Below are 24,441 nucleotides of genomic sequence, written 5' to 3'. Positions count from 1 at the left end.
ATAATCTTTTCTGCTTTCAGATTATGCTAATAGTATGAGTAAGAATTTGGTATATTCATAAAATTTTTCTTGTATCTCCATATGATTTCTGCTCATTGGTTTCTTCAGTCTGATCACGGGTACCTATAATCAGTTTCTTATTGGACAGCTTTAAATGGTTTATATGCTAGCTGGTTTCCAGGCAAATTTCACGCATTTTACACATTTTGTTGCCCGAAAGTACATCTGATGGTGATTTTTCAGGAAGTAGATTCAGATCTGTTTGTACATATTGGTACGAAGACCTCTTTCTGAAATCTTTCGTTCCGATACATTGTTGATGCTAAAAGATAAAAACTTACTTGAACCTAGTTTTTATTTAAGAGTTCTTATAATACTGTTAAAATCACTTTAAAATTCATTAATAACTGATTTTACAGAAACTTTTAAAAATTTCAATAAAGCATTAATTTCTTTATTATTATTCGAGGCGTGGCAATCAAAGAAGAGATTATATCTCTCTTTAAATGACTTTTCTGCAAAAAGGAAGTGAATACTTTTAAAAACAAATTGCATATTTTGAAAACTTTAAATCTTTATTAAAATATTTATTCTTTGTCTTATTTTTATAAATGTATGAGAGATTAGCATTTTTAAGCAACTTTTTCAGTGACCAAAAATATGAAACACAGATTAAGCAAATGTCATATGAAATATGCGTACTTGTGACCAGTCATAAATTATCAAAATTATAAATAACAACACTCCAGTGCCTACAATTTTCTAGTTTGGATTAACAAAACAAAAGAACTTTATATTTTGGATTTTTTCAATGTCCTGTTGAATATAGTCTCATGTATTTTCATTAAAAAATATTGAATTTGAATGCATTTACATTTTTTATCAGTTTTCGCAGCTTGTTTCTATTAGCTCGCATGAAATACACTATTATAATATAATCGAAAATTTTGGTACATATATTTTATGGTAAACTTTAAATACAAAGTGTCCAACATAAGGTTAAAATTGTACAAACTCATTAGACTTTCGAAGGGGAAAACGTAAAAATTCAACTGTGGAAACGTAGGCATTTACGCCGCAAAATCACGCTCGGGAATATGAGATAATTCTGTTTATTCTTTCCCAGTTAGAAGGCATCTGGGTACAGGCACGAGATCCAGTCAATCAAAGGGATTTTGTACAAAAGCCCATTTGTGTTCATGTGGATAATTTTTCTACGGATAATAGGTTAAGAATAATTACCTCTTTCTATTTGTTCAGATATATTACGTTTTTCGGAGCATATTTTTATGTCCTTTTTCTAGAACACTATTTCTCTATTCTTCGCTTATAAAAGTAAAAATTAATATATAAAAACTACATCATTAAAAAAAATTTCCTCCCTTTTTCTGTAAAATTTGTTTCATTCAAAAGTTTCTTAATCAAAACCATCTTTTGAATCCAGTTCTTCAAAATGCATGGATACGATTAATTGCACTCAAACTGAAGTTAAAGCAAAAGCTTATTCAGTCAGCAGTTGAAGTAATCGTAATAGTTTTCTGAACATATATTTGTAATGCTTTGGACACCTATAAAAGGTCAAAGTCTGAAATCAAGTACTAAATCTAATTAGCGAATAATGCCTCCGTTTGAGTATTCAGAGAACATTCACGTGGTTAATACCATCCGCATAGTACAACGAGTACTTTATATTCAGCTACCGAAATCCCAGCCAATAGTTTATTCCGAACATACATAAGCCATATAATGCTAGTGAATACTTCAGACATTTGCTGAAATATTAACTAAGGCATCCCGTCACATGTATATAATCATTTTAGTATGGAATCAATATATTCTTTTCTGGAGTGCTTTCTTCATGCAAATTAGAGATTAGTGCAGAGTGTACTGAGTCTAGGGTGATTCAGCAGAGTATACTGATTGTAAATGCAGTTACTAAAATATTTAGATATTTTATTTGCTTTTATTAGTTGGAGAAAATGATTTTGGAATGGGGAATAACTGAATATAAGAGCATATCTACTCTGTAAGTAATAATGCAAAAGCAAAAACTCTTAATAAAATCTTAGGTTGTAATAGACTTCTTCACTTGAAAATCAAGTCACAGATAGGAATTATGCCGAAAGCATTGGTAATTCGTGATAGTTCGAGACCTCGGTTTTCGGAAAATCTGCACAATTAAAAATAATTTATAAAACATTTCATATAAAAAGGCTTAAGTCTTTCCTTCCCAAAATAATGAAAAAAAGAATTAAGCCAAAGGGTTGCCAAATAAATAACTTAAACATGTGAGTTTGTTACCTGACAAACCTTAGGGTGGCTTAGCTTGCGCATAAATGAGTTATAGACCTAATTCCTGAAATCTACAACAGTTTTTCTTCTACCTTATTTATCAACTTTTATATTCTTTTTTTGCATATATTTTGGAAGAAAATTCAGTCGTAAAAATTATGTGACAATAAGCTTCAAAGGCAGTAAACTTTTCACTCATTTTTTTTTCGAACTTACTGTGCCTAACGATGCATTAGTTTGTAATTAATAAGATGGTATTAATCACAAAAATACTGGAAATCCAAAATATTTTGGTTTCATTCTAATTGAGTAATCGATTCTCAGTAGAATTTTAATTCTTTTGGGAAACATTTTCCTGTAACCTTCAAGTGAAAAGCCTTCTGTTAGCATTGTTAAATATTTCTCTATCTTTTAATAATCCTAGAATTAACAAGACAAGCTTCAGTTCTCCTGATGATATTCAAAAAAGGATTTTCAAGGGAGCTTTTGATGAAACAATTTACTAATTAAAAATGATAATTTTGTACACTTTGACGAAGTTTAAAACTTATCTACAAAAATATATTTTAGTTAAAAAAATCTACTACAAAAATAAATTCTGTGTTTCAGTTCTTCCGTGAAACCAAAGAAAATTAATGAATTCCAATCTTGGCTTTAATCTTTAAAATAATTTTTAAGAATACAGTTACTTATAAAAGTGAAATAAATAAAAAAAATGCATTTGTATATATATTATACGATTCTCGTGTAAAACATTTTATGACTTCACCAGTAAGTGCAAAACGCTTCATAAGTTTACACGCAAAATTGACAAAGATGTTAGAAACAGATTATTTCATGATATCAAACACAAATTCAATAACTTGTACCGTACTGTTAAAACCAATAGTGGTCAGTAAGGAGCAATTCCATTTTGTAGCTCCTCTCTTAATGCAGTCAAAATCTCACTGGAAAAGTATATTAATGGGCACTCAAATGTTATCGACGCCATCAAATTCGTTCTTAAATAACTCTGCGAATTTTTACGGAACTATATACGAACATTTTATTCGGACGCAGGTGACGATGTACTGAAGTTGAGCTAGGAATTTTGCAGTCGCATGTTGTAGGGTGGTAGAAAAACACTCATGGAGGGTATTAAAATAAAAATATTGTTGTACAGAAAAATATCTTATTTTTGACACTCATAATATAATAAAAAATGCTCAAAAATGCTAAGACGAGCAGACAAAATGATTTTTTAAGGGATAAGAACAACGAAGTATGCTGCAAAGTTTAAGGTACCCTTTTTATTTTCGTCTTATTGTTAAGAACGAGATTTGAATTAAATTATTCTTGTTTTTAGTTTCCCGGAAATCTCCACATGTTTAGAAGAAATGAAATGCTAAAAGAGGTAGAGAATAGTATTTTGATTGAATGCTCCAGAATAATATTTTAATTGAATGCTCCAGAGTAGTATTTTGATTGAATGTTCCAGTGTTTAAAGTAATCTGCGAGTTAGAAAATTCTGTGGTGTCTTACAGCCACCTTTCTAGAATTGAAATTTAAGAGTGATCTTATTGCAGCTTGTCTATTCCAAGTGTTTGAGAACTGATTAAATCTTTTGAAGGCTCTACTAGAAAGGTATGGTAAGAGTTAAATACAAATCCTTCAAGCGCTTTATAAAGAAATACTTGCTGGCAGTTAATACAATTGCGTATTTGCCTACTTGCAAGTTTCCGGTCTTTTAGTTTGTGGATTGCAGGCTGTGGTTTATCGATAAGGATTTCAGCTACTGTTTACTTTTTAATATAAGCTTACTCCAAGTTCTGTTAAAGCGAAACCTTGTCCTAAGTAGTGCAAATATAACAAGATTATGTTAAGTTACATATTGCAATCACTCTATCCTCAGAGCATTAGTTTAATATTAACAGAACTATCCGGAAACTAGAGTTTTCAATTAATTTAAATTAATGAATTTCAAAGTAAAAGAATTTTGAAAGTCATTAGTTTAAATAAGTTAATAAAATTGACATAAATACAATAATTAACTAAATAAGAAAAGCCCCGTTTAATTTTTTTTTTTCGAACCACGGAAAGAAACTGTATTTTCATCTGACAATTCATTTTAAGCTATAAGGAACTTTTGTCTCCCTTCGCATATGACTTCGTGGTATAACTGAAAGCTCATCCGGATAGTAATCGGGAGGTTCAGTGTTCGAATCTCGGCGACATCAGTGCTAATGTTTCACGTTTCTTGCTCGGAATCAAACCTAATCACACTACAGAGTGACTAAGAATAAATACATGCTCCATGAGCAGATTAATCCATTGCCTAAATGTAAGAGTGATTTCACTGGGAAAAATTTAAAAGGGTGTTTTATTTAAATTGGTCCGAAATCCGAATATGATATGAATTCCGAAATCCGCCTAGTAATTTTCCAAAATTAATTTTCGTTGCTTATTCTGGGCTGAATTCACTTCAGTTTTACAGGATATCTATCTAAAATGAATAAAAGGACAATTAGCCAATGTTTTATTTTGCCATAAGCAAAACGAGTTGTTAATGTAATTACTACTGATTTACTCTTTAAAACTCTTCATAAAATGGGATTCTAAATTAAAAAATTTGAAACAAGTAGGTAAAAGTAGAAATTTAGTTTTGGAACAGAAGATGTGCTTCAAAGCATATTTTCCTAAAAATTCATGCTTGGTATAGAAATCTCTAGAGTCCAACAGCGAATAAATCTTCTTCGCAACATATAAAGAACAAAATGATTCCTTAGGGATACAAAACAAATAAAAAGAAATAAACGAGTATCTTAATGGTCTAGCTGCTAATACGCATTTGTCACTTGCAGGAAGGCGGTTCACATTCCCAGCTGAAGGAAACATTACGTAGGCTGCGAAAAAACTGGAGCACTATAGGCCAAAAGTAATATATTTTGCGTAAGAATATTGCGCAAGGAGTGGGAATTGCCTTTTCCTGTTTGAGGATGGGATTAAAGAAACTTCTCTTTGAAGAATGGAGGAGAAAGGGGGCTGGACTACCGCAAACATTCATTCCTTGTCTGAAATTTGAATCTGAACCTAACGGTATGGCAGCCTACACCACTTCCTGCCATGTAGAACAAAGCTCCGCTTTTTATGAATGCAAACGAATTGAGGAGAAAATCGCATCATTCGTTTAAGTATAGGCTAAGATTCTCATGTGCAGAATAGTAGGGTTCTAGGTGGACAATTGATAAAGACTAAATTTTACAGAAAAAGCAGTTCTAGCGTTTCAAAAGGATAAGAGAGCATCACATAGCATTCATAAAAACAAAAACGGCGATTCATGAAGCAGAAAGAGAAAGAAAACCAAAACAACTGTCTCAAACGCATCAAATGTTCAAATAACAATATACACGTGGAATTATATTAAGGTCATAATTAGTACTAAGGGTATATAATAAGCATAGTTATGTTTCATGCTGATGGTTATCTTCTTCTTGTTAAGATTTACTAAATTTTTGACTGAAACTTAAAAACTTTGTGGATTAAATACGACTTTTGTCTTAGTGTTGCTTTAACTTTTCATTAGTCATCTTGTAGAGACATTAGGTATTTTTTGAAAGCAGGCGGGATGAAAAATTAGCAACATCTTCCCCGGGAATCGAACCGCGGACCTCTGGATACGCTCTCATTGTGCAGACCACCACACCACGAAGGCATGCCAGGAAGGCGGGAGAAATACCTTATATACTCCCTCTTTTAAAGGGCGAATAGGATTTTTAAGGGACCCAATCGCTAAATCCTGGGTGTGGAGAATCATCATCCACCACCCTTTTAGTTCGGGCGTTACTGTAGAGACACTAGGTTATTCGGAAGCAGGAGTCATGAAAAATGTGCAACACCTTCGCCGGGAATTGAACCACGGACCTCTGGAATACGCGCCCAGCGGGCAGACCACCACACCACGAAGGCATGCTAAGAAGGTGGGAGAAATACCTTATGTACTCCCCCTTTTAAAGGACCACTGTGGTTTTATTGGACTCTGTCGCCAAATCCTGGGTGTGGAGAATCATCATCCACCACCCTTTTAGTTCGGGCGCCACTGTAGAGATATTAGGTATTTTTTGAAAGTAGGCAAGATGAAGAATTAGCAACGCCTTCGCAGGGAATCGAACCTCGGACCTCTGGATACGCGCCCAGTGTGCAGACCACCACACCATCACACCACGAACGCATGCGAAGAAGGTGGTGAAATACTTTATAATCTTTAATGACTAATGTCTTAATGATGAATAGTATAAATTTTAGAGCTATCGGATATATTCCTTATTCAATGGATGTTGATAACCAACAAAAATTATAATTTTCCTTAATAATTCCAATATGTTATAGAGATTGGCATAATGTATCTCCTTTAGATACCTCTTTCATTTTATTTATTGCAGTGACTCAAAAGACAACAGAAGCAACTCCCAAATCTAAAGTAGTGACAATTGGAAGAGGAAATGAACAGTTCCAAAAGTTATGTATACAAATTAATTCACTTTTTAATGCTACGAATTGCAAGTCAATATATTTAATTTTCTTAAAGCAGTTAAAAATATATCACTTTTGAGAATTCAAAAAGAAATTACTTTATATTTTAGAAGAATTTTTATGAATACAATATAAGCCTTATGTAGTAATTAAAAAATCTAAAAAATAACTGGAAAACCAACAAAATAGTATTTTTAAGACATTGAAGAATTGAATGCTGAATATTTATTCAAGTTTTTAGTTTCAGCGTTTAAAGAAAATATCTTGGTAAAAGCTAATGACATATTCAGTAGATAGCCAACAGATAACCTCTGTGAGCAGTTTTGATCGTCAGCTCGTGCTACATGCATGTTGCGCTGCATAGAAAACTGTAAGTAATCGACCAATGTACTTTAATACGATTTTTTTTTTGTTGAGATTCAGGTATTGCATCATGTAGTATACATATCTAATTACCCAATTTTTAATAGTATACTACATTTCTTTGAAAATATGTAAGATTTGTTTATCTTAAATCTCAATAAATAAATAAATGTAAATAAATAAAAAAATAGTTATGGAAAAATTGTCTCAAGGACAGGAATTAAGAAATTAAAAATTTTAGGGTGAAATAATGTTATTAGTTTTCCATAAAAAGACGAAAATAACATTTGCCTGGGGTGGGGGGATTGGAATAGTTTACGCATACGACTAATACATTGTAGGGATTTATATTTATTTTAAATAACCAATTTTATTTGATTCGTTATTCTTTCCTAGAAGCCTTCATTCCCTTAATTGTCAATGCCAGAATATTTAAATTTGGTAGCGCGCGTGAAGGAATGCAAATTCTACCTTGAAGAAAGAGTTTAAATATCGAGGTTCAGTAGGAGAGAGAGAGTGTTAGGCTATTGCCGTCCCATCTGTTGCGTAAGCGTCTGCTCTCAGAGTTATTGCTGGTTTTCATGGCATAACTGCATTTACTTGCTGCCCCTAGTTCCGACACGGGTGTAAGAAACGGGAAATAGCTGGACCCTGTAATTTAGTTCTATAACTTGTACATATCTTCAAATCTTTAGGTAATTCTTTGATTTCAGTAACCGCCCAAACAGAGTAGTTTGTTAGCGTAGAGTTGACGCATTGTAAATTTTAAAGAGTTAATAAAGGGTACTTTTAACCTTTCTTCTGTGCAGTTACTACTCTTACAGTTTTCACACAGAAGCTAATCAAGTGGACTCTATAATATATTTAAAAAAAGTTACATATATTACCTTAATGTCACCATAACCTTTTTTAACGAAAGCTGAGTTATTCAAAAAACTAATTTCGAATACCTTAGGTGTGAAAACTTATCGATTTCTAAGGCGTCTAATCAGAGGTCCATTTCTTAAAAGAGCAAATACATTTTGCGCTATGGGCAAGCAAACTTAAAAAAAAAAAAAAAAAAAAAAAAAAAAAAAAAGACTTAGAAAAACTGGGTTGGAATTGATACTATTAACTATAACCATATAATTAGCAAACATTATTTATTACTCATCTTAGCAATGTTTCACTTGCCCACAGCTTAGAATGTCTTCGCTCGAAAGAAGATAGACACTTTTCGAAATAGAATATTCTATAAAACCAATGACAACCTAACGTTGATTTTTGCCTAATTTTGCATCTGATATTATCTTGCATTTCTTTAGCAAACTAATAATAGCATAATCCCATGTATAATCCCGTAAGCATAATAGTTATATGAGTGTGTGTGTGTGTGTGTGATTATGGCAAAGTCTCGAGGTTATCTGCCTAAGGGGAGGGATGCCTTCGTGGAGGACTTTCTAAGGGAAACTGGCTCGTATACACGTTACACATGGGAAAAACCACGAAAATGCCCATGCAGCCAGCCCGTTCGCGGGATTCAAACCTCGGACCGAACTACCAGTGTTCAGCGACTTTACCGCTCGGTCGCTGGTGGGCCCCCGTGTATTATAGAATAAACATAAAAATCATATCATATAACATCACGGAATAAGCGTAATTAGATTATAAAATAAACGTATGCATCATAAAATAAACATATCTCAGCTTCTAGGTAATATCATAGAACAAATGTAATTCCATGTATTATATATAGTTATGAGAAATATTTTGCTTAATATATTCACTTTTGCTAAGCACACGTTATTCAGTTTTTTTATTTGATTTATACGGCTTATATGCAATTATAATTAGTTATAATGGTTACAGTTATATTCTGCACTTCATTATTAATAATCTTTAGAATTTTATTGAATGTCGAAACTTAAATAAAATAAAAAAAAACCTAATAAAAAAGCTTCCACTTAACTATATCATCTACTTCCTTAATTTCTCTTATTGGTGCAGTAACTGTTATTAGAACGCCAAGCAAGAAAAAAAGGATGTTATTTAATTAGAAGACTATTAAATTTTAAATAAATATTCACAAATTTTCGTATACAAGGTTTCAAAGAAAATTGTTTCCTTCTTATAATTTGAAAACGACATTGTGCAAGACATTTTATAACTATTTTACGATTATAATTTCCATTCGTGTGCGCCCTCTTCGCGTTTCAGACGTATGTCGGTTATACAGAGCTGAGCAATTATTCAAGGGTATCTGTTGACTGCATTAGGTAAATTTGCTTTAAGAGTTTCAGTATTTCTTGAGTAATTTAGGGATCGCTTTGGGTTTCCTCGTATGAAGAGATCGGGGATCTTGTAGGTTGTACCGACTGGATATATTCGATTTGGGAAAAGCTGATGAAATAATGTTATAGATTTGATTTGTTATGATTACTTTATGGTAAAAAAATTTAAGGGATATTCGCGTTAGAATAGCGCTTTTCATAGAAAACTTTGCAAGGGAAAAGCCACATACCGTCAGCCTTTTCAGTCGCTGAGAGTGGACTTCAAGTCAAATTGTTAATATTGTCTTGGCTATGGTGAGCCGATATTCACAGTTAGTTTGGCAATAGCTATGGTATCTAAATTTTGTTAAAACAGTAAGTAAACTTAGGCAATATCGAGCTACCTTGTTGCTCCCACAAATTTTAATTATATGCAGTTAAAAACTCTTTTATTTTCCCCTCTGTCATGCAGTCTGCATACACTGTAATTCTTTCGAAGTTTCCTTTGCTTTTATTAACTCTTCTCTTCGCTGTTCAAGTACTGCAATTAACAGCATAATAAATAACTAATAATTAGCTAATTAATTCGAATAGGATAGCGAAACTAATAAAGAAAACAAAATTATGAAAGATCAAACACTCTTTAATCAAGCTTAGAAAAAATCAAATACTCTGATCGCTTGATCAAAAATTCTTTAAATAAGCTCTAAAATATTTTCAGAATTATATGAAATGATTTAAATTTTATAAGGTATTTCTGCCGCCTTCATAGCGTGCCTTCGTGGTGTAGTGGTTCTGCACGCTGGGCTGGTATTCCAGAGGTCCGTGGTTCGATTCCCGGCGAAGGCGATTGCTCATTTTTTCATCTTGCCTGCTTCCAAAAATTCTAATGTCTCTACAATTTAAGAAAAATAATGAAATACAGTGTTATTAAAATTAGCCGAAGAGAAAACAACTAAAGAGAAAAGATGAACCTCTATCGTCTTTCTTACTGTCATGAGAGTAATAGGAATACTATCGCTAAATGTAATACCATCATAAAATTTACTTCCCGTTCACATTTTTCCGAAACGTAATACATAGGGATTTCACATTTGAAAAGCTGTAAGAATATCCGAAACTAATATTGACCTGTATTGTTTTGACCTTTATTATTATTTATTATTTTGACCTATTAATTAAGACCTTTATTATTTATATATATTAAAGACCTTTATTATTTTGACCTTTATTAATGATAATCTCGTCGTCTTAGAGAATTTACAAGGAAATAAGAGTAATTAAGATTTTCATATCGGTTTACTTTATAAAACACCATAGAATGATTATAAGACGAGAAATTTTACATTAAAAATTTAGAATAATTTCATTTCAGATTATATTTAAGCCTCATGCTAGATTTTGTTTGAGAATTTTCTCTCATATTTGTGTTTAAATCCTTAATGTTTTAAGCTTGAAAATCATTTCGTTACCTTAGTAATTCTTCGAATTTCGGAAATTAATTTACATCATAAATGTATAAATGGCAATAATTAATTAATGGATCAATAAAATGATAGCTAGGAATAAGAAGCTTATTATTTTGATAATCTCTAGTTACCGAAAGCTTTTTGTTAACCTATAATTTTCATAATATGAAGGTGAAAAGGAAACATGCTATTATTCAGTAGTTAAAATCCATTAATTGTTTATTTTTAGCAAGTAAATCTGAAAGTTCTGAAGCTTATCAAAAGAATCAGTAGCCTTCACACGGCATTATTAATCTTTCATAAACAAGCTTATAATGTTATTGGTTTATTTTTACATCTACCAGTAGTAACTTTACATGATAATTAAATGCGAATAAATACTGCTGTCACGGAAGGTATGCCTTTGGGTATCACTTTCTAAGGAAAAGAAGTTTTAATTCGTTTTAAATTAATTAATTAAAGATACCCAAACTCTGGTGAAGTTGGACTGATTCCGCCGGGTTTTAATATATGTCAAAAAGACCAGAACGCGGTAATTTTATCTACTCAGCTACCGGTTTCCTTTTTTGGAACTGGAAGAGGGAGTTCGTAAATTTGGTTCGAAATGAATTTGGAACTCTATTTTCGTGTCAAGAATTTAGTATTTTGTGAAAGTTTTATTTGAACGACATTAATCTGAAGGTTAATAAATACATCTGCACTTACTATAACTAAAGACAAATAGGTTTTAAGTTATATTTCATGTTTATAGGTGGATATTCTGAGTGCTTCAAAAACCAGGTCAATCATTTATGAACATTAAAATTTTGTAAAAGGGCCTTTATACACTTTACTTTAAGGCTCGCTACATACTATTTAGAGTGCTCCGATGCAGCAAAGACACTATATATTTACAAACATCCATGACATCTCCGTGATTCAAACCCGGACTCTTCGTCATCGTAGTAGGCTCCCCTAACCACTATGCCGTCTGGGCGGAGATAACTTAATCTAAGGGCTCCATTATCCAAATTCTTCTAGAGTAATTAAAGGTCTAGCCGCTTGATTTACAAAATTATGTGAACTGCAAAGCGAGTAGCGCTTGTCCTCTCATTTACCTGAACTCAAATATTCCTATTTATCACAAAATTTCAGTTTAACAACATAAACAGGTAAGAGAAAATATGGGAGTTCATTAATACGAGTATTTAGTTTTTTCAAATATGTGCATTAATCGTATGTTTTAAATACTTTTTGTCACTCTTAGTTTCTTGGGATATCTGGGGCTTCTCTTGGGCATAAACAATATCTAAGAGGGAAACTAATGTTATTATCCAAATTATTATACATTATATATTGTTATATTATCGAAAACGTGCACTCTAATGCGCTTTAAATATTTAACGAGATTATAATGGATGTTTCTTGAATGCTAGCAATGGAGATAATAATGTAGAAAGAATATAATGATCAATATATTGTAAAATTAAAGAATTCCCTTTTTAGATTGGAACAGTTTCCATACGTAACTCAAATCTTTAAATTTCATTTAAGAATGTGCTTTATATTTATTATTATAATGCACTTTTGCCTAATTTTTTATTTTACTTTGGTATGTGTCTCTTTATACACGAGCAAAGTACTTCATACGTGAGTCGATATGATTTACAATCATTTTATAACAGCTGAATCACTCAAATATCATCGTTAAGATTCTAAAAAGCAGAATTTGTAATAACCTCTCATGAAATATTAATATAATAGCAATATTAAAATAATAGCTTACTAAAATAAGTAAAAGAGACAAAAGACATAAGTAATGCAAGTTGGAGATGGACTTCCTAAGTAGATGTAAAGTAGTCTATAATCCGAAGTGTTTAGAAACATTGATAATAATAGCTCTTTTTTCTGTTATTTAATTTTGAACTCGTCAGCATGTGTTGACAGGTGTTTAGTCTATCAAATAATCTGAGTGGGTTAAATGAATGAGTACGTTAAAGCTCTGTTGGCAAGTCAATAGTACGATTATTATTTTATAGATTAAATGAATTAAAGAAATAATTTCAATATTAAATGAACTTAATTTTACTTAAAAACCTGTTTAATTGATATTAATTATTTAATTTTAATTTTAAATGTTTTTAAACAGTGAACATTTTATTAGCCATAGTTCTCCAAACTACTTTTTAAATTTAAACATAGTATGGTTCACAGATTTTAATTACAGTATTATTAGTTTGTAGAATCATGACCTCGAACCTCGACCTCTCGTATACGCTCCGGTGTGCTACAGTACTACTACTACTACACTACGGTGTGTCTGCTAGTGTTACACCACGAAGGCATGCAGAAAGAAGGAAGAAAATATCTTATAAGTTTTTAAAGTCCAGAATTTGAAATATTAATTCATAATAATCAGCATTAAATTCACGTTAGAGGAAAATTTTTTTTCATTATACCAATAACTGAAATTTCAATTATCTCAGGTATTTTTTAAATCTGAATGAAAATTTTAATCTATTGATATTTGAGCTACCTCTTTGTTAAAACAGCTTCAAAGAAAAAAAAATTGAATGAAAATGAGATAAAGCTAAATACGGTTTTAAATTCGAGACCGAAATAACTAATATAACTAATGCTGATTACTTGGTTCAATATTTGTTCATCGAGATTTTGTGTTGAAATAAATGTAGAAAGATAGTTATCCATTTTAATAAAATTATGGTAGAACGCACCGCCGTTGTTGTATACTTGAAACAGTTTCAGCGGACTAAGAAAATTATAATCTGGGATTTTTTCATATGAGATTTTAATCAAAGAATTTCTTCTTTTGTGAAGACGAAATTTAAATACATTTACACATGGGCTTTTTTAGATTGTTCAACAAGCTAAAGGCTCTGTTAAGAATCAGTAAACGTTAAAATGCGAAATTAGTCTTCTTTAGCTCTTAAACCAATTTCTACAAATAAAAAATTTAAATAGCGAACTATATATTACTTGCGAATATGCAGAAGAAAGTTAAAATCTCCTTAGAGGGTAAAATAATATATAACGTTTTGGAAGTTCAGCAAAATGAACATGTGTTTAAATATACAAAATTACAGTACACAAGCAAAGAACATTTTTCGCCTAGTAGTATCTTTAAGTTTTTTATCTCTCTGTAAGTGGACTATGAACATATATTTGAATCATGATGATTTATTGAAAGAAATTCTGGAGGAGATTTTTTGAGCTTCAGTTCGTTACTCACGCCAATGAAAATGTGGCACTCAAATGTTTGAGGGAATGATTACGTAATCTGCATGACACCACAGTGCCGAAAGTTGCCACAGAATGGTAAGCATTTAATTTTGTTAAAGTTCACATTTACATAATATTTAGGAATATTGGTAAGCTATTGAGGCAGTAGAATTTGAGATTCCTCTGCTTTGATATACGCACTACGTGCTCCATATCTAATGACTGAAAATTAATGAAAGGCTGCAGTTAAGTAGCAATTCATTGAATACACTTTGAAATGATATATTTTACTAAATGCTCTCCTTATTTAAACGAACAATTTTAACTTTCATTAATTTGATTGATTTTGCATTGCGTTATTTTCGTTTAAGGGTTCTATTTCCAGGGAGATAACAGAGATCACCAAATTGGTACAGATTGCGAAACTCAAATAAAAGATAGGCATATTTCAGTTTTCTATTTATTGGATTAAACCTTTACATAATCAAACAATATGTAGACCATAACAATATGTAGACTTTACATAATCAAACAATATGTAACATGGGAATATGCCGAAATGTATCGAAAGAAATCATCAGATGTATGATGAACGCATACCTCATCAGACGTATGGGTTCAGATGTACATGTGTTACCGTGAAAGACCGAAATTGGAGAATGTCGACTTTCACCGGCGAATGTCAACATTCACCAAATACGTCGGTGAAAGATCGAATATTGCATTACATTCTTGTACATTCGGACCCTGACCGGTGTATGTCGACAATCACAGATATGCTCTGGTGTAGGTTGAAAAGACAGGGGTATATGTACACGCTGTCATTGCTAAAGGAAGTGTTCCACAAATAAATGCAGTTGTAAAAGCAAGGGCCTCTTGTGCAATTCAAAGTGTCATAATAGTTTAAGTTGTTGCAATAAATAAGATTTGAATCACATAATTTAGTAAGTTTTTAACCTCTATTATTTTCCTTTCTCATTTTGAATGTCCTGTGAGTTTTAAGCTCTTATTTTAAGTCTCAAGTGTGTTTTTTCGCGACTGAATTGCGGAGAAGAAAATATAATATTCTTATACGTTCAACATTCACCATTAGTACATGGTGAATGTCGACATTTACCTGTGTAAGTCAGAAATAAGAGTATTCGGAAAATATTTTGGACATAACACCAAGCGACTATGTGAATGTTGACATTCACCGGTGAAAGTCGACATTCTCCAGATTTCGGTGTTTCACCGTAACAAAAATATATTATATACGGTCACAAAATTATTATGTTATGTTATTATATTACGCATTATGATATATACGGGCACAAAATATTACGCTAGGTGAAGCTGTACATTTTCTTTTGCTTATCATCTGTTAAGGTTATCAATATATTTCCTCAAACTTTAAAGGTAATGTTTCATTTAAATATATATATATATTTTGTTTACCCTTCTTTTTTCAGCAGGCAATCAAGAACTCGGAATTCGGCTTTTATTAAGCTTATTTTATTTTTTTAATTTAAAAATAATTTCTTTATCGACCTCTAATATGCATGAATATTTTGATTCTTAAAAAATGTACAGGGTACGTTTACTCGTGTTTTTCATTCTGTTCATGAAAGCGCAAAATAAATATTGTTGGAAAGAAAATAAACGAAATTAATCTCTTTTTAATTTGAGTTCACAAGAAGTTTCAAATACTGTTTGATAGAATATAAAAAGAAAATGCGAAATGATTATTTTTTCGTACAAAAAAAAAAAAAAAAAAAAGGAAAGAAACAATTTTCCTTCCTTAAGAGGTATGTAAACATTTTTTCTATTCAGGTTTTTTAAGAAAAAATACGAGTAATTAAAAGATATCTCTACTTGTTCAAAAAATTGAACTTTTGACTACATATTGAGTTCAGTCCATTCGGTTTATCTATCTTAAACAAGAACTTATAACAAAAATGTCTCTTAATGGATTTAAAATGATTAAAAATTGAGAATAATGTGATGCATTCTTTTGCATTAATGAAAAATTAAGAGATTTGCATATTTCCAAGCGTATAATTGAAAGTAAAATTTATTTTATTAATATTTTCCAGGGGGTTGCGATATATATGTCCCGCACGTTCACTACTTTAAATGTGTCTAAAATATCAGTAAATTATCAAGTTTTAAAATGTATTTTTTAATATGGAGTAGGAAGTGATGGCCCTGCTGATTTGTCTTTCTTCTCCTTCCTGTTCAAGAGAGAAGTAGTGTATCTTGTTAGGTTGTGGGTAGAACGTATTGTTCTGAACATCATACTGTGAGATCTGAAGCAGTTAAATTTTCTCTTTTTGTTCGTAATTTTTTAATTTGCCACAAGCCGCAAATTAGCTCAGACAAATTAAATGTACGTGTTCTAAAAGCATATGCCGCTTATGCACGTTCCAGAAATGCGATTTATGATTCTGTAAACTTGTAATATCAGCTTCTTGAATTCAATGGAGCAAACTGCAAGGTTTGCTCCATTCACAATCGCTATTAACAGTTCTTATTATAAGTTCTTATGAGGCTAAAAAGCTATCATAGACTGAGCATGTATCAAAATATTTTTATGCCTTTATAAAAGACTTAAAAATCGAAATTTTGCAGATTTTATTAAAATGTTTAACACTAAAACTGTAATTGTTGAGACTTAAAACAGTACAGCATATTGAACAAAGCTCAGTAACTTGCTGGCGGCGAGTTTTAATAAAATGCTCTTCTGGAATATTTCAGCTTATAAAAGAGAACATGACATAAAAAAACCTTAACAATAAAAACAAGTTTTTACGCTTTAGTTTGTCTTTGTGAAGAAAACTGAAGGGACTCATAAATTGAAAACTGGGCTAAAATTAAATTTACATCCGAAAACAGGACCTTGCGAATCAAGTATTGTATAAAACAGCTGGAAGGGAAAATTTGCCTAAAAACATTTCATGCATTATATGAAATTACAAAATTCTTTAACCTTAGAAACCAATGAATAAGGCAATACGAGTGAAGAGAAAACCCAGGTAAAAAATATTTATTAGAGATTTTGAATTCCAATACATGTTGAGTTCATCTGATTTTATTGCCGGAGACAAATATTAGATTTATAATGAAAAATTGAAATCTGAATCACGGGGGAGGAGACGATTTTATTTTCACTTACAAAGCAACGTACTTTTCAGCTATCAGATATATCAATAAGTTAAACGAAAAAATCTAAAAAAAGAAGATTTCTGTTTTCTTATTACAAATTACTCTTTACCGCAAAGTATTGGTACACATTAATTATTTCATTTGCTTTTACTCACCACCCAAACGGTATAGTAGTTGGCGGAGCCTGACTGCGATACCGAAGGGCCCGGGTTCGAATCCCGGAGAAGGCATGGTCGTAAAATTGTCTGTCTCTTCATAGGAGGCAATGGTGGTTGCCTATTAGGTGCCTCCACAATAAAATGGCCACCACTTCTGGCCTCAGAAGAGGCTAATGCCATTATAGCATTGTCCGCCACTGGGCAGGAAAAAAAAAAAAAAAGAATACGCTTACATTCCATAAGAAGTGAAATATTATTTTTCAGTATTAATTTAATGGATTAATATCCATATAAGAATCACAGACACACATATACATGCGATTTTCTCTTTTAAATAGTGGAGCTGACGGATAACGGAACTATTATATTAATTCGCCTGCTCATACAAGAATTAAGAATAAAATATAAAAGATGACTCAACATGATGTTGTACGAATTATATGAGACACGCTGCTTAAACGCCTGACTCCATTTCTCTAATCGCTGCATATTGGAATACAAGAATTCCACGTAAGTTGGGATAAATGATTGATACTTAGCTTACTTAAGCTAGGATTCTTTTTGTGCCTTGCACTGTTTTCTTAGGCGCATATCTTATCGTATTATCTCTTAATCGCATATCGTATCTCTTAGGCACCTCCATTCGAGTTTAATTGAGAACACTCTAAAGAACTTATTTACCCTTCTTCTACTATCACCAACTTCTGAGAGGGGTTTTCATGTTTGTTTTAAATGCTTCCATGTCTCTAAAGACGGAATATGAATACGTTTACAAATATTCATGCTTTCTCTGAGATTCGAACCTGAGCTTCCATGTCTCTAAAGACGAATCTCCATGTCTAAAGTCTGAGCTTTCATGTCTCTAAAGATGGAATATGAATACATTTACAAATATTCATGCTTTCTCCGAGATTCGAACCTGAGCTCGAAGAGTCGTAGCTGGCTTTCTAACTACCATACAGTCCAAGGCGGTGGATTTATCAGTGAGAATAAAAAGTATTCCCGTCTGCGGTGTTATCAATTTCCGAAATATTGTATGGAGTTAAACCTTTGAGTGGCCGCCTGTTTTAGATTCACACATTAAGTGCTGCATTTTCATAGCATTTATTTCCTAGGCTTAAAGAATTATATAATTTATAGCTAATGCTGAATGTCCTCATTAAAATGCTAGTTCGAATGCAAATTAATTTTTAAATAAAGATTCTAAATGTTTTAAACAAGTCATTTTGTATTACTAATCTGCGAGATGTACTATTTTAGTTCAGCAATTTCATATTAGGTTATTCTAGGTTTTGAATTTAATTACTAACTTTCAGTAGCCGATGAAGGCAACAACTCATTCAATGATGCAAAGATTGTTTAGTGTATAAGTTAGAGGAAACAGCCAAACCTTTAGATACTATTGCGAATTTTTCACATTATAACTACTCATCAACAATCAAAGATAACAGAAATGTTAACTACTTTTTTTTTAAAGTAAAAGAGTTTCCAAATTAGAGAGCATACACTCAAATAATTCTCATTTTGTTTAAAATAATTAAAAACGCCCTTTTTCAATGAAATTAGTTTACTAAGCGTCATACAGTTTTAAATTTCGAATATCTTACAGCTTCAAAAGTTTTCTCACGCTTTTGACAAAGAGAAATGGAGAAGCTGAGTTTAAATATATCATGGCAAAATGTTTAAATATATCATGGCTTATGACGAAGAGAAGTGCAGAAGCTGAGTTTAAATATATCATGGCAACAATTTCTATAATCACCGTACTATTTGAACTAAATATTAAGTATCTATTTGAAATATATAAGTGCGAAAACAGAAAAAAAATCTTGAGTAACATGTCTTAAGCTCTTTTCTTTCCTTCACTTTATTTAAAAAAATTTTTAGACATTATCACTGAAGCAGAAGTAAGAATAAAGAGATGATGTTCATTCAAGACAATATCCAATATCTCATATGAGCCTCCAATATCTCATATGAGGCTCAATATCTCAATAAATTATCAAGGCCTCCAATATCTCATATGAGGCAAGAAAAGGAGGACGACGGATTAATGTTGAATGCGATGCCAGATGAAAAATAAATTCTTTTCTTGACAGTGTAAAAATGTTTAACATGAATCCCAAACATAGGGCGAGCTGCATTCATGCAAAATGTAACAGCTTTCAGGCATAAACTATTATTATTATTATTATTACTTTAATTTAATGATCAGACTTTAGCCCAGGAAGTGGGCTGACCCACCAGGGGTTTCGCCTTCTCTGCGTTAAGAAAGAATCTCCGGATGCGCAGAACACACGGACACATTTTGCTGTATCAAGAAAGATATTTAGTACTACCAACATCCATTCTTAGACACAGATTCGAAGAATGAGTCATCTGCCTACAGGCTGCTTGCTTTCTTAACCACCGTAACTACCGGACGGCAGGCAGTAAATTTTATATTTTACACAATAGAAACACCTCTTTCTAATTTTTATTTTAAAAATAACAATTTAAACATTTTTATTTTAAATACAAAAACCTCTATCTAATTTTTATTTAAAGTAATTGAAAATCTTTTATAAATAGTATATCATAGTATGTGATACAAAAATATTAACCATGTTATTATTTATTGCTCAATAGTATATCATAGTATGTGATACAAAAATATTAACCATGTTATTATTTATTGCTCATAAGTTGTGTATGCTTATAATTTTTTATAGAAGTATAAAGCTAAATTTGTTACTTTTCCTGTTTAATATATATTGCTTTTTGTATGTATTGCTTTATTTTAAAGTATTAGAATCTCAGTGCTAATACTTTAAAATTAAAGTATTAGCACTGAGATTGCATATTAAAACGAAGGCAATGCATTTTATTCACATTTATTGGTGTTGTTTCGTATTAATAAAATTTTGGTAAACTAAGTATGAAGACAGAGTGTATATGAAAAAAAAAAAAAAAAAAAGAAAGGTACTATGCTACAAATAACCTCTAATCAGAAACCGTGGAAATTTTTTTCTCAAAACTAATATCATCTTAGGAATTATATACGTAGCAGACATTTTTTTTTCACTGCAGATTTACAAAGTCTGCTGTTTCAAAAACTGGGCTTTATAAATGGCACGTAAAAGAAATTTTACGTCTAAGCATAATCATTTATATTGTGTAAAAAGATTGCATTAGGAAATAAATTTAAAGCAGTCCGGATTTTTAACACCAAATTATAACTTAAAAGTTCTTAACAATTTTATCAGTTTTTTTTCCTAAGAATCACATTCCCTTAAATAATACATTCTGATAACAGAGTTCGTAATAAAAATTAATTTATTAAATGCAACTTAAATAGCAGGTAATTTAAAAATTTTCTCTTCCATGACTAAAACTAAATGTATTTTATATTATTAACATTGAAAAAACAAGTTATTTAAATTTCTGAATAAAAATTTTGTAATAGCTTAAAAATAAGTGAAAAAATATTTCCATGGGTTACTTTTCTTTAGATCTAATAAAAACAAGTACAGATGTCTTTTCTATCACACGACAGGTAGGTTCCTAGAAAATACCGCGTTGTGTGAAGCCGTGTTATACGAGAGTAAGAATCAATACAAAACCTTTTAAAAACAGCATGTCTTTTTAATGGTTCTCACTGTTGCCTCATTTAAATTTAGACTTTTTGCAACGTAAGACGCTTTTAAAAAACGATTCAAAATATGTATTTTCCTCTCCAAAGAAATAAATTTTCTTTTAAAAGTTATTTTCTTGCTTTCAAACGTAGTTTAGGACTGAAACATAATTTTGCAATAATTGCTTCTAAAAACGGCAAAGCTAACACATACCCAAAAATGTTTTTAAAAGGAGTTTTTTCCAAAATCACAGCTACATAATTTATTCAATCTACAAATGAATACTTGGAGCACAAGACACATGCTATTTAAATGATGGGCACAATACAATTTCAAAAGAATTTCGAAGCGAGAAAATGTAAGTATTCCCGGCTATTTTTTTGAGTGTATGAATACATAGGTTGCTATTGTGTGCTGTACACGATGGCATAGTACGTAACTTTAAGACATGGTCTTCAATATCTCATATGAGGCAAAATACATAGTTTGCTATTGCTTGCTGTACACGATGGCATAGTACGTAACTTTAAGACATGGTCTGTTAAATGTTTGAAATAAAAATCGTGTTATCGAAATAAGTACGTACAGAAAGTTTTATAAGAGAGTTTAAGCAAATTCATTAACGTACTAGAATGAAACCGTGTTGCAGTGCTATATGATGGTTTCCGCAATTTTCTTGTCGTGTAAGAGCGAAACGGTGTTGTAGGAAATCGTATTATAAGAGGAATACTTGCATTTTTAAACTTTGGAAAGGTTGTAACTACGCTGAAATATCATTATAAATTTTTTCCGCAGAAGCGAAAATAAATTTTTGAAAATACGTATAACGTTAGAGATTTTGCATTCTATGACCAAGGTAGAATTGTACCAGAATGGCATAAAAAATTAAACATACCATTTCAGCTTCGACAAGTGATACCAGCAAGCTGACAACCACCACTAGTTGAACGAGCTCTCTTCCGGACATGGCTTTTCTGAAATTGGCCTGCGAAAGTTTCGTCTTCACAAGCCGCTCTCCTTTAAACTGAACTAACTCCGCCTCCGAAATCGATATTGGCCAATCGCGGAGAGCTCTCTACGTTTTCATCAGTCTTGCTCAAAAAATGAAGGAAATGATCAGATTTTGACCTTTCTACTGCCTCCAAATCAGTCACCTGAAATTTTAATTATTCATAGGCAGATGTTTAGTACATTTTTTCATCATATCATGAATTCATGAATACTCGAAAAAGCAGGTTCTGGAATGTTATAAATGTTCTCTCGTATGTTGTTGAATCAGAAATATGGAGAATAACATACAGTGGATCATCAGCAATTAATTTATCATGCAGTGTCGTAGTTACACAATTAATTTTTTGTGATGTCAAACTATGCTTTGCAGGAATGCTTTCATGCACATCTGATAGATGAAAGGCTTGATTCAATGGCATAATTTAGTGTTAATAAAATGGCATCAAAATCAGTACTTTTTCAGTATAATACGGAGCTATGCTAGTAGTAGGTAAATGATTATGGCAGAGGATTCGGTAGTTCCCGTGTGAACATATGGCAAGGAAAATCGCATTTACAGTATAAATGAGGAATATTACTAAATTTCTAATGCATCCATCCCGTTAATTGAAAAATCAAGTCTTAAATGAAACGACTAGTGCTCAATGATTTCCCCCATTTAGCCATTAGCAGATTAGGAAATAGGAAATCCCTCAGTGATATTATTTCAGTAAATCAAAAGTAATCCAGCAAGTCAATCTGAATCACTTGCTTTCACACTAATAATGACAAGCAACTTTTTATGCGGCAAATATTGCGTGCTTTTTTTTTTTGGAGCGGCACCTCTGTGTCGATGCTTTTTGTTCTCACATCCATCATTCATTTTTCTTTCGTAGGGTCCTTAGGTTAATTATTTTAACTTGGTACTCTTAAGATGCCTGAGCAGTTTATTGGAAATTTATAATTGCAATTTTGATATTTAAAGCAGCTATCATAATTAACTGATTTTTTCCCTAAATCTCCATGTTTTGCGTGAATATGAGCCAGACCTCTTGGAATGTTCTTTCTGTTTTCATCCATTCCCTCTCATACATATTCCTGTATAAGACAGAACAACCAAAAACTCATGGCTTTCATTTTATGATTATTTTGTAAATAATATCGCCGAGGATAACTTTTACGACTTGTCATAAAGTATTGATTCGAAATAAAAAGAAATCCAGTAATCCAACTTTGACTACAATGAATTAGTAGTATGGCTAAGGATCGAATAGTATAGCTACTGCTTATAGTGCATGTTTCCTGTGCAAAAGATACAGTTTTCGATATCCATTTTCACTAAAGATCTTTATTGTAAGAATAAGAACAATTATATTGTGAACGTCAAGGTTTTATTTTAAACCTATCCATTCTGGAATTAAAATGTGTTTAACTTTATAAAATGAATAAATATAGGAATGATCAACAATACCATAAATGACCATGGAACTGATAGCGTTGAGAGATAATCACTGAAGAAGTTTCAGCTATAACCACGAATCATGAGTTTAACCAGAATTTAAATTCTCCACATGTTTCGTTAGTATATTACAACATGTATGAATTATTATCAAGGTACCATTATGGTACGTTTTGTAACTGCTCTAATAGTTTCATAATTTGGAATGTATTCACAATCTGTTTGAGTTTTAAAGTTATGCTCCATAAAATGCACTCTACTGTACCATCTCTATGTATTAAACCGCAATCAGAGAGATATGCAATTATTGAATAAAACTGAAGAATACGTGAATATATAAATTTAACATTAAAAAAAGCAAACAAACAAGAAAAAAGGGCCCAAGAAATATTGAACATTATAGTAGGGCCAGAAGTTTATCTGAAATCCAAAATTAGAGCAGTCAGAACATGCATGAAAGAACACCTATGAATGCCGAAATAAATAATTAAGCATCAAATATTCAAGTATTATAGCTATACTAGTGTTTACAATTATCTTTACGTATATAAAAATAATGATATGAGCTTGGTTCTCAAATGCAGACAATGGCTTTGTGTCCCCTGCTGGAAATTAGCATACGCATTTCTTGTTTAGAAACGTCATACGCTGATGCTGATGAACCTTGTAAGAAACTCATTTCTTATAAGGTCCATGATTGTAGTTGCTAAAGAAGGAGAAGCAGTAGTAGAAAGTGATATTTCGGTCGTTTTCAATTTCTTGGTTCGGCTTCCTGCATGGTCGTTTTGCATGCTGCAGTGTGTGTCACTCCCCGACTTGAAGATTGCCAATATTCCAAATTTTTGGTTACCATAGCCTGGTCGTGTCCATTGTTAGACCGGGGATGTGCGCAGCAATATCGAAGATCTAGAGCAGTGCGTTCAACGATGTGAACTTCGTCCCTAGCATGCCTTCGAGGTGTAACAGTGGCACGCT

The 24,441-nt window shown here is 31.7% G+C and overlaps 1 protein-coding gene across 2 annotated transcripts in view; it reads right to left on the bottom strand.

Moving 5' to 3' along the window:
* The window catches only part of LOC118201200 (uncharacterized), a 78,204-nt gene extending 56,143 nt beyond the window's left edge, over nucleotides 1–22,061 (bottom strand). For both annotated transcript variants that reach the window (XM_035373259.2, XM_035373253.2), the window contains exon 1: nucleotides 21,913–22,061. In XM_035373259.2, the coding sequence (XP_035229150.1) occupies nucleotides 21,913–21,984 (72 nt within the window). In that variant the 5' untranslated portion in view covers nucleotides 21,985–22,061. The remainder of the gene's footprint in view (nucleotides 1–21,912) is intronic.
* Between the last annotated feature and the right edge of the window lie 2,380 nt (nucleotides 22,062–24,441).

The sequence above is a fragment of the Stegodyphus dumicola genome, chromosome X1, assembly GCF_044657685.1.
Source record: "Stegodyphus dumicola isolate Sdum_Otavi_A_Nest chromosome X1, ASM4465768v1".
In the NCBI taxonomy this organism is placed as follows: Eukaryota; Metazoa; Arthropoda; class Arachnida; order Araneae; family Eresidae; genus Stegodyphus; species Stegodyphus dumicola.
Note: the sequence above shows the minus strand (reverse complement) of the source record. Positions and strands in the feature narration are given on the sequence as shown.